This window comes from Vanessa tameamea, chromosome 23 (genome assembly GCF_037043105.1).
Source record: "Vanessa tameamea isolate UH-Manoa-2023 chromosome 23, ilVanTame1 primary haplotype, whole genome shotgun sequence".
Taxonomy (NCBI): domain Eukaryota; kingdom Metazoa; phylum Arthropoda; class Insecta; order Lepidoptera; family Nymphalidae; genus Vanessa; species Vanessa tameamea.
Genome location: NC_087331.1, coordinates 1,937,222 through 1,949,667, shown reverse-complemented (window position 1 = coordinate 1,949,667; position 12,446 = coordinate 1,937,222). Strand labels below are relative to the sequence as shown.

Genomic DNA, 12,446 nt, shown 5'->3' with positions numbered 1-12,446 from the left:
CATATAAAAAATTCAGTATTCTTTTGCTCAAACGATGTACCTAAATATTGTGATTGTAATCAAATAAATGTACTTAATAACTGAACAATAATTAATATCTAGTCACAAATTAATATTAACTTAAATATAAGGTGACTATTTACTTTGTATGAAGTTAACTAATACTTACTTATAAATCTTCGAAACCAGTGACTACTTCGATGTAAATATTTTAATGTATTGTGATATTCTAAATATGTACATTGATCTGTTTGTCAATGATCATAAGTAGGACATTAATATTATGATTGTATGAATTTATTGATTAAATGTCATGGAAATTATGTTTGTTGTTTTCGTACCTGGTGTTGACTTTCCTTAGATTATTATTTTTAGACATCTTGAAACTTGCCGATGTCTGCTATTGGAATGAAAATAAAGAATAAAAGAAAACGTAACACATCCCAAACATATACAATATGAGTATGTTTTTTTTTTATGATATCGGTAGACGGACGAGCAAAGCCACCTGATGGTAAGTGGTTACCACCGCCCATAGACAATGGCGTTGTAGGAAATATTAAACATTCCTTACATCACCAATGCGCCACCAACCTTGGGACTAAGATGTTATATCTCTTGTGCCTGTAGTTACACTGGCTCACTTACCCTTCAAACCGGAAAACAACAAAACTGAATACTGCTGTTTAGTGGTAGAATATCTGATGAGTGGGTGGTACCTACCCAGACGGGCTTGCACAAAACCCAACCACCAAGAAATGTATTCCTAATATTCTAAAAGATACATGACAACAGCGTTACTGAAATAAACTGTCGAGTGAATTGAATAAAAGACGAATAAAAAAAGCGCACAATTTATTACAGAATCTCTATTCCATACAATTTTTTTTTAATATTTTTGGTATATAATTTAAATAACAGTATATTTGAAAACCAATTATAAACATTATAAGAAATATTGGTTTTAAATATTACGGAATTGTTAAAATTCTCTAAAAAATTGAAATGCTATCTCTACTACCTATAATCTATATGTTCTTAATTACTTAAATATTTTATAAAATAATATATTTTAGCATTTAATCAAATCTTATTATAGGATTGCAAGCGATTGGTAGCGCAACTTTTGCGATGATACTTAAAATTACAATGATCTGACTATAATTGGCGCTATTTTGAATAAAGTACGTTATTTATACACAGCAATAGTTGCGCGACTAAAAGTTGTCGTTATTTATGCTAGCCTAATTTACATGGCAGCGGGATAAATAAAGTATTTGTTGGCCTTCTTTTAATATATTTAATTGAATTATAATTAAAATTTTAATTCGAGATAAAATACTATATTGCAAAAATTAATAATATATTGGGAATAATACGATTATAGGCAACTAGGCCTTTTCTTTTGTTATCGCAAATGAAAAATATAAACGCTAAATTCTATTTTCAAAAGATTATTTTTTTTATACTTATTACAGTTTTATCTCTTTTGTGCGTAAATCGTTGATAAGCCAATATATTAAAAAGTTTATTATACGTTTCATTTACGATATTTAAGTACTTCTTTTTCTATTCGAACTGATTTTGAATTACAATTGGAAAAGTAGCCACAGATTAAAAAAAAATGTTTTAAAGTTGTTGACAAAAAAGGTTACATAATATTTTAATTATTTGCAAATTCAACTACATCGTCTTATAAATAGATGAGAAATATTCTAATTTGACTACGAATGAAGAAGGAAACGCTTTATACACTTTACAATATTTTAGAATAATGCTACGCAATTTAATATTTTATGCGAAATTTTATTCGCATAAAAATTTATCACCTAACACTGAATTTATTAAAGGTTTTATAGAATTAACTAAAACCTAATCCTGATAGATCAGGTGAAGAATCTAATGGAAGTTAAATTGTTAGGACTAAAAAACCTACATTATTACTGGCATAAAATAATATATACAAAGGGTTAAGCGAACGACAAGTCATTATTAATAACTCTACTTTGGATTGACAGTCGCCTTCGACTGTTTTGCAATATGGCGACCGACCGCCATCTTGTAGATGCAGCGTCATAAAGTTAATTTTAATAGACGTTTTTGTAACGGAATTAAAACTGTTTAAAAAAAATTGTTTTTATTTTCTACTTGTATATTTAATTACTTATGTTGCATTCAAAATCTATGAAAATTAACTTCACACATAGCTGTTTTTATATTGTAGTCGAATAAAATTAATTGATAATGATAAAATGAATAAAATTTGTGATTTTTTTTTACATGATAAAATACAATAAATATATTTTTCTAAATTAATTCTAATTTACATTAGGCTATATTGTTTAAAGGCTAACTAGCTTTCTATTAAAGGGCACAGTATTGGATGAATTATTTTATAGATTAAACGACCAAATACTATTCAGATAAGGGCAGACTAGAGGAGTTTAATAAATAAATTAACTAAAAGTAACTGACAAGTTATAAATTTATAAAAATGTACATATTAGTGCTACTATTTTTTTTGTGTTGAAAAAATAGTAAGGCATAGGACTGGAAATAAAGAGCCTAAAGAATACTTTAAAAAAATATGAAATTATTGTAAAAAGTAAAATATTTAATTAAAAATAGTTTTTCAAGTTATTTAATTATATCATTTTATTAAAAAAATAATGAGATTAAATTATATTCGAGATTTTTTTTATTTGTAACATATACAATATTAATTTATGGATTTTAAGTATTGCAACACTATATTTATATTTTTAAATGTTAAATTCTAACATAAACTTGCCAGCTACATATAAAACCATTTCCTAAACAATAATTGAAATAACCTTTACAATTACTAAGAATTAAGGGTCATATCGGCCTATTATTAAATAAAATAATTAAAATAATTTCATTTCTAATAAACCAACAATACTGAATATATATATCATTAATTTCACTACATACAAGCTTATACGGAATAAAATCCGTCTAAAAACTATGTTGGTACTTTATCGTGACTAATTAAGATTAAAATTTAGTTTTAATTGGAAATTTTCTTCTATTTTTATTATTATTGAAATATTATCGATTACAATGCAAATAGTTCAAATTTTAAAGCAATAAAATCATGAAGTATATAAAAAATGATTTAAAGAAAATCATTAAATGAAATCTTTTCATTTTTGTTCAAATGTTTGTTCAAATGCTATTAATATTAATTTATGATAGTTATTCAAATATCTTATTGTCTAGTCACTTCACGATCCGGAAACAATAAAATATGTTAATTTAAGACGGGCAGAAAAATGAAAACTAATTCACTGAATATATTTCGCCGAGCAATGACATTCTTTCACTGGACAAGATATTAATCATAAGATTATTAATGATGGTATTCTTGCAAAATTAATTAGAAAAATGTTCCACGTTGCTATGAAACTAAACAAATTCTGATTTCAAAGAACAATATGGTTACTTTAACAAATTAATAGCTCAATAGCTTTAATAAATTAGTGAGAATAACGGCTGTATTTATCTGTAATTTTAAAATTATATATTTCGAAAATCAAGCATCACAATACAAAAAAAATAATCGTCTTCATATTTATAGGACAACTTAAACGAAAGTCTAATGCATCAAACTACGATTATGTTTAATGATTAAGTTTTTTTTTCAGTTGATTATCTCAACGGCAATGTTAAAAAATAATATTACCCAGTTTATTTTTTTGTCGATTGTACATTTTTCATTCACAGAGTTTAAGAACATTTTCCTAAAAGGTCAAAAAAATAGCCCATCTTAAATTCCCATATTTAATAATACGCTGTTTTAAACGAAGTCAATAATAAAATATCGTTACACAATATTTTTAATGTGAGATTTAAAAAATTAAAAAATGTATTTGATTTAACAAACATTTACTTCATCATATAAAGTTGACATGGCTTTAGATCCATATATTATTATTAATCGTGACATCATTAATAAAGTGACGCTATTTTTATTATTATTAAGAAAGATATTTGATAATAACAAAAAAAAAACAATTAAAATCTTCGAGGACTATTAATTTCTAAGCATGTTTACTGTTATGCAATCTTATATCTGAAATTTAAAATCTAATTTGATTCCTATCACGTTATAATAAAGACGATATTCGTGTGACTGATAAATAAAATAAAACAATTAAAACTAAAACCTCCATAGAATTGATAGAAATTTCTTTATTACAATTTAATCTTAGTCATTGCATGTTGATCTCTATAACAATGCAATAAGCCCCAACTTCCTTCAACGTAGTTAACCCCAGAGCTATTTATTCCAAACTGCACCTTATCACAATTATCTAGGGACTATTTTGAATCGCTTAACTTTAATGGTGGTCTTGTTGTTACATAATTTTAATATGGCGGCTACGGCTATGGATTCAGCTGTGGATACATCTTTACCATCGACTGCTACTAAGAAGTCTCCTCTTTGCAGCTTACCGTCCACTTCAGCTGGAGAGCCTGGAAGCTGGAAATAATCAAAGCATTACAGTCAATTTGGGTAACATTGAATACTTTTTGTGATTTATTTTATATTATCAGTAAGAGTTGTTTGTGTGCACAGCAATTTTATGGTTTAATTAGTGTTCTCATTATCCTGTTTATCACACACAATAGAAAAAAATCGTAAAAAGGATGATTAACTTCCGAAAATTTTATCTCAAATCGGGGTTCAAATTTATCACGAATTTTGGGTAACTTTGAATCATCAATTTTTGGAGACGAAAAAGCTTATTTTTATAGCTTTAAGGTGGATTTTTGCTGTGTTAGACACGTTTGATACAATAATAAATGTATAAGCTGTCATATATCAGCTATTTCCATCAGCTTTTTTTAATATTTTGTTAGGTGCTGCCACATTCGATTTTTTTACCGTTGTAGGGGAGAAAAAAAAAATTGGAAATAAATCTGACGTACGTATTATTTTTTTACCATAGACTTGTAAACATATTATTGGTCGTTCCATTTTACGCATTCAAGGAGGAAAAATTCCTAAAAAAGCTTAGAAAAAAATTATTAAACAGTCTTTCATTCAAAGTTGCACTCGAATTCAAAGTTACCCGAAATGACTGTACTTAAATTGTATATATATCACTTACATAATAATTATTTAAACTGTAACTTGATATATTTATATTCATCTTAGCTATAACATAATAAATTAAAAAAAGGTGTGATTTAGAAAGACGTCATTTATATTACACTTTTAAAAATATAAACAAAATAAGAGGGCAAAAGGTAAACTTTGAATTTAGTGATCTAAGCGACTTTAATCTTGGCAATATTTTAAGGACTCTTGTTTAAAAATATTTATTATTAAGCACATAGTTATGACTTTCTTTCGAGATAGAATGTGTCACTGATAATAACTACATGAAAACATAATAGAAAATATAATTTTATATTCAAATGGGTTCAAACCCAGGCAAGCACCACTGAATTTTCATGTGCTTAATTTGTATTTATAATTCATGTCTTGCTCAGCGGTGAAGGAAAACATCGTGTGGAAACCTGTCTAATTTCAACAAAATTCTGCCACATGTGTATTCCACCAACCCGCTTTGGAGCAGCGTGGTGGAATATGCTCCAAACCTTCTCCTCAAAGGGAGAGGAGGCCTTAGCCCAGCAGTGGGAAATTTACATGCTGCTAATGTAATTCGTCCCTAGGTTAGCTTCTAATATCGTTCATAGTTTGGTTGATATGTTATTCGCTATGAATGGGCTATTTATTGCCAAAAGATTCTTTTAAACAAAGTTTTTAGCTTTATACATTAGTGTAGTTACCACCTTGCATAGATTAACATGCCATCGCCTTACCAATTCTCCTAAATAAACTCCAGTGCCCTCTAACGGAGCGACGCAGTTTAGGCCTAAGGGTCGACCAGATTTCTTAGTTAACTCCACTTCCACCTCATCATACTGGAGAGGGTCGGGACGGTAGACTGTCATTTTCATCTAGAATTTCATAGAAAATATGTTTTTTGGGAAAATTTCATGGAACATCAAAAATATCTTTAAGGTTATCAAAATTGATTTTGTATTGCCTCCTCTCAGATGTTTTTTTTGTCACGTTCAGAGATTACACTGTCACTAAAGTTCAAGTTTGCATTAAATAAAATGTGTTACTTAATAAAGTCATTTTTATTTGAGGTTTAAATCAGATAAATTATATATAAAATAAATTCATAGACAGTACAATAGTCCACGAACTTATCATAGACTAAAATCTACATTTAAAGATAGATTCTTCATTAAAATTTGCTATTTACGATAGACACGATAGGCAACAATAAACTGTAAACGAATGAAAGCTGCATTTCCGTCCCTCAATAGTTCCTTAAAGTCTGCTCACCTTAGGCACTTTAAGCTTGATCGACAAACAGATCCTCTCGTACGTCATATCTTTATTTATAGCGAGACTGTTGCAGTCTCTGATCTGATCGCCTACTTTTAATCTGCCGTCCTTCGCTATCGCTCCATTCTTGTATACTTCCAATATAACAGCTGCTGGACCCTGAAATTAATAAAATATTGATTTTATTACCAAAATATTCCACTGAATTCTTTATTATTTTTATTTATGGAAAGAATGGAAATAGTTTCTGCCTCTTCGTGTAGGCAGAGGCATCTTCTTACAGGAGATCATCTTCTGAAAAAATACTTATGTATTTTTTTTTCATATCAATATTTTACTTTCTAATCGCAAAATCTAAATCAAAATATTCTCAATTTAAGTATGCTATACAGCATAAGTACTTTTGAATCAAGTCAGGCAAAATTCAATTTAATGTTATGTTTTTAGCATCCATGGATTCTGCATGTAGATTCTGCGGCAGCTTTTCCGAGTATCCACATTAATTGGTAGAAAAACTGATTATTAAAGGCTGCACCCCGTATATCGTCAATGTGATACCTTAACCTTTGAACTAAGATGTTATGTCTTTTGTGCTTGAAATTACACTGGACTACCCTTCAGTCTGGAATATAACAATACGAAGCATTGCTATTTGGCGCTAGAATATCTGATGAGTGGATGGTACTTATTCAGAGGGGCTTGCATAAAGCCCCATCACCAAGTATGTCTTTGCTTCACAGTTATTCGTTAAGGATATTGAACTTACATTAATAAGAGTATCACTTCCTCCGAGTAAGGATATACCGAGGACTTCGTTGTTAGTATTAATTTCTATTACTGTATCTTGATTAGATTTTATTGGTGCTGTTGCTGGATCTGCTGGGGGCTCCGCTGAAATTTAAATGTTAATATATATTATCAAATGTAGTATAAATCGGATCGAAATCAGATCAGATTTACAAATTTGGTAACATTCTTGAATAATAAATAAATAAATGTAATGGAAAATCAGAAGTAGCGACGGTACCACAAAAACCCAGACCCAAGACAACATAGAAAACTAATTAACTTTTTCAAAATCGTCGTCGGTCGTCGATGTAGAAACCGGTGTACACATTACTCGACGACGGAGGTCGTCAAAACGAGGAGGCCTTTGACTAGTAGTGCCACTTTTTAAATTTAAAATAGGTAGGCATACTGCCAAATGACCCTACTAATGATAAGTGGTCACCGTCCATTGACATTGGCATAGACAGAAATATTAACCATCCTTTACATGGTCACTGCGCCACCAACCTTGAGAACACAGAGGTTACATCATTTGTACTACTCTGACCGTTTATGGCTGTAATTTACGTATTTCTATATACTACGAAATAATTGATGATTTACATGATACATACGTTTGGCTGGCGAAGGCGCTGGCTTTGGTGTCGTCGGGCGAGATGGATCCGTTTTATTACCTGAAAAACAAAGCGACATTTGAAGAGAGAAGAATAAAATCGCACCAGTTCTATTTTTAACGACTAATATGAAATATTGATTGAACACAATGTTTACGAATGGTTCGTTACCTGAAGCACCTGACGCCGACTCATCAGTCTTATCAGAGGGGTCTTTCATATTTGGACTACATACTGTCAATATAACTACACCTTCGGTTTGTTTCAATTTGGCCGCTGCCTGTAAAAATTCAACATCATTTATTAATACACACACCTCGGTAATAAATACATATACGAACTTACGCACACAAATGAGATTTTCTTTTATTTGTGTAAGTCAAATATTTATGATATGGTTCACAATTATTTGACACATCGGCATTTAAGTGCGTTTGTGGAGACTTCATTTGATCATTTATGTAATTTATTATTTATATTGCTTGACTTCCATTTAACATTTAATATTTTTTTATATACATATTTCAAATGTATTTATGTACAAGGAACTAAGCCAAAAATCGCTTTTTGGTAAGAGCATGTGACAATTATAATAAACATTACAGTAATGTAATTACAGTACTCTTTAACGTAAATCTAATAATAATAATATTTTTTATGCTGTATGTTTTCCGAAAATAAAATAAAATATTTATTTTATTTTATTAAATAATTATATAAAGGTTATATAAAGGACACGTTTATTATTAGCAATATTATAATAAAGTACCACCGAGTTTGTTCCAACGAATCTTCTAAGAAGTAAGGTTTTTAAAATGTAGGCTCAACAATAACAAAAACTTTTAAACGATTATTAAAAACATATTTTGGCATAAAATGTTACTTACGGCATCATAACTGCAACTAAGAAGAGAATCTCTATTCACAGCAAGAATCATGTCTCCAATATTCAATCCAGCCTGAAAACAAACGGGGTTTTTCTTTATTGTTCACGATCATTAAAACATTTTGAGCCATGTTTAATTAACAAACGTATTGCGAAAATATTGAGTTAAATATAATAGTCTTAATCTCTCTAATATTATAGTCTTATAGTCTAATCGGGCGGATATGGAAGCAAAAGCCAAATCAAGCACAAGACCAATGGATGGATCAACATAGTACAAATTAACTAAGCTCAGGTTAGTTAGTTTAGTAGTTTAGTTTCCCCGCGTGAAGTAAGGGGGGTATGTAAGAGTCGCCGTTGCCCAGGAGGACTTGTACACCAACTGATGCCCACTAAAAATAACCCTCTCCTTCTCTTCAGCAGGCGCCACGGGATCGTTTTCACGTGCTACCGTGACGATATTATGAAACTACCAACTATTACCACAGAACAAGCAAGATGCTAGAAGTGAAGCTATATGCTTAGTTCAGCTCAGTCTCATTTTATTTCTTACCTGTTCCGCAGCGCTACCTTCTTGGAGGTCGGAAACGAAGATACCACGACCAGCTTCTGTGTGTCTTCCTTCTATTATCATTATGCCCAACCCAGAAGGACCCTGAAAAACAAAAGGTAATTAATTAATAAATTAAAATAAACCAGCTTGACAATTATTACATATCTCTTCAATGCGTTTCCGAATTTATATTCTTAGTATAATATATTGAAAATGTATTGGATTACGTCTAAGCTGAATATCTAAGTAATCTTCGAGGTCGATCGAACACAATTATTTTCACTAACCGATAACACATACGATCAACTGACCTTATGTTTATCATTTGTAAACGGAAGGTCAGATAGCAATGATTGAACCGAGATGAGAGAATACCAAAGAAAATAAGAAAGATTCTCTCTTAGAAACATCGGAAATCCTCCAGGTCTTAGTGGTAATTCTACACTACGTAAAATAATATGGTCATCATCATTCACATCATCATCATTCGAACGTGATATAATGGCAAGTTGTGAGAAAATATACCAGAAAAAAAATGTTCCTATGAATTTTATGGGAAATATTATTCTACGGAGAGCTATTTGTGTTGTGAATTTTTTTGCTAACGTCTACTTAATTAAGTACGTATGTATGTATAAATCAAATTATTTACAGACGTTTAAACTTCGAGACTGACAATTGTTCACAGCAGAAGACATTATTTATAAGGTTTTGTGTCACTTACAAAAGAAATCCAACAGTTTTTGTTCTGGTTTCAAGGCTGAGTGAGGCAGTGTAACTATAGGCACAAGGGACACAACATCTTGGTTCCCAAGGTTAGTGGCGCATCATGTAAGGGATGTCTATGGACGTTGGAGCCGTTTACCATAATGTGATCTAAGTTTCATTCTATATATTTAAAAATAGAACTAAATATGTAATAATCCGCAATGTGTATTTTTGTGTTATCAACACGCTCTCTAAAGATTATCGATTAGAAGATAAAATCGTATCTATAATATCTATCTAAATATGAACGTTTATGACTATGTGAAGAGAAAATCTATAACGCTAAAAATATATTTCGAATATTTGATTGTTATTTTTTGTAGAGTATACTTTAATTTCATTTTTATTTCTCGAGCGCTTATGAGCTTATTCTTAATCGATAGACATTCACTAAATCATACTTCTTAGCCATTAACAAAATAATTATTCTTAATAATATTTTTCAAAAATGTAATTATATTTTATTATTATTTATATGCTTTAGATTATTTTATTTGTAATGTCAAAATGTATTCCAATGAATCTAGGCCTTAATTGTGTTCTTATATTTATTAAATACTCATATTGTTTTACATCGATACATGAAGAGGTCGATGAACTGTAAACTCGAACTTTGTAGAAATAATATAAATAGTTTTATTTACCTTTTTTATAGTGATGTCTCGTACGCCTTTGTAGCCAGCGAATCGGTCGTCCGCCTGAAAATGAAATTAAATAATATTAATATGAGGATAATACTGATGTCCTTCTGATCGCCACATTTTGGCCACATCTCCATTCTCAAAGGAGATTAGCCAAAGTGACCTTCTTTCTCACAATCCAATTGAACGGCAATTGTGACACGACCAGGCAAGAGTTAATTATAGGAATGTATACATTTTCAACTTTCAGTTACAAGGTTGCTACCAAGATTTTTTTAACAGAAAACCCCAATAACTTCGATCTATCCGATTCCCAAGGTCCCGAGTCAAACCTCACCCGAGACCTTGAGATATGCGACCTTATAAGCTAGACGCTTAACTATCGAGACAGACAAGGACAATATTCATATTATTGTAATTACATAACAAACCATTTATATAAAACCTCATTAATCATTTCGAACTTCACAGAAAGCCTGCTCGTGACAAAGATCACTGAAATGTGCTTGAAATATCGTATTACATTATACCGTCTATAGAGATATGGATTTGCTTCAAATAATTTGATTATTTACAAAGATAAGCCTATTAATAGATAGAATATCTGAATAAAATTAAATTATCTAAATATAAATCGCTTAAAGACAATTTCATTCGCTAAGTTCTTTTGCGTAACGTCCTAGGTAAAAAGGACCAGCTGAAAATCAGCGCTTTATTTGCTTTATCCTCACAATAATTTGTCTATGCTTAATCTATTTAAAGTTTACTGGACTTAGGAGAAATAGTGCAAAAACTTTTATTAAAAGTATAACACCTCGTCTTATTGCCTCCACCGGTGACAGAACAGCTGGTTCATGTTTTGCCCAAAAAATCGGAGTTGCGTTTCAATGGGGAAATCTAGTCTTCTTTCCACCATTCCGCGCGATTATGATTTGTACAATTTATAATTTTATATAATTAAGACTTGAATGTAAATAATTATTGTGTAAATAAATATGTATATTATAGGGAATATGACTTTTTCATATTTCACTAGTGTTTTTTTGAACTATGAAACAAATTTGTGAATTTGTTTCATAGTTTTACTATTCCAATTTATCTCGTAAATGCAGAAATTACTATATAAATATTTCATAAGCCTCGATATAAATGAGACGGCCATTTTAATTACAATATTACATACATAACATAACATAAACAGCCTGTAAATTTCCCACTGCTGGGCTAAGGCCTCCTCTCCCTTTTGAGGAGAAGGTATGGAGCATATTCCACCACGCTGCTCCAATGCGGGTTGGTGGAATACACATGTGGCAGAATTTCGTTGAAATTAGACACATGCAGGTTTCCTCACGATGTTTTCCTTCACCGCCGAGCACGAGATGAATTATAAACACAAATTAAGCACATGAAAATTCAGTGGTGCCTGCCTGGGTTTGAACTCGAAATCATCGGTTAAGATGCACGCGTTCTAACCACTGGGCCATCTCGGCTTTTCAATATTTAAGGAAATAAAAATTTCATCATCTGTTTATTTCATCCTTATTATTAATACTTAATAAAATAATAAAGTAAAATTAAGAAAAAAATAATAATTACGAAATATCACGAAACAATTATTGTTTTTACCTACGTATAAATTATAGGATTTTATAAAAATCATACAAAACTCGTTAATTTTTTTTTTTTTACTTCGCGTAATGTGCAATTCATATTCATTATGATGTATTTAATGTTACAACATACAGCCAAATGACTTGCGCGAGTCTTAAGCCGAAGCTAATGGCTTCTTATTTTTCAAAAT

The 12,446-nt window shown here is 30.3% G+C and overlaps 2 protein-coding genes across 4 annotated transcripts in view; both read right to left on the bottom strand.

The window, feature by feature from the left end:
* LOC135193967 (U6 snRNA-associated Sm-like protein LSm6) overlaps positions 1-12,446 on the bottom strand; it is a 388,927-nt gene that overhangs the window by 295,343 nt on the left and 81,138 nt on the right. The gene's annotated exons all lie outside the window — the stretch shown is intronic.
* The window catches only part of LOC113397708 (uncharacterized), a 196,517-nt gene continuing 188,268 nt past the window's right edge, over positions 4,198-12,446 (bottom strand). The window contains exons 28-36 of one of the 3 annotated variants that reach the window (XM_026636151.2): positions 10,649-10,702; positions 9,237-9,338; positions 8,685-8,756; positions 7,969-8,077; positions 7,798-7,857; positions 7,161-7,285; positions 6,392-6,553; positions 5,857-5,994; positions 4,198-4,507 (exon numbers count right to left, since the gene is read on the bottom strand). In XM_026636151.2, coding sequence (XP_026491936.2) covers positions 4,334-4,507; positions 5,857-5,994; positions 6,392-6,553; positions 7,161-7,285; positions 7,798-7,857; positions 7,969-8,077; positions 8,685-8,756; positions 9,237-9,338; positions 10,649-10,702 — 996 coding nt within the window. In that variant the 3' untranslated portion in view covers positions 4,198-4,333. Of the gene's footprint in view, positions 4,508-5,856; positions 5,995-6,391; positions 6,554-7,160; positions 7,286-7,797; positions 8,078-8,684; positions 8,757-9,236; positions 9,339-10,648; positions 10,703-12,446 lie in introns of all 3 variants that reach the window. The other 2 variants (XM_026636154.2, XM_064218606.1) reach the window with 2 other exon arrangements.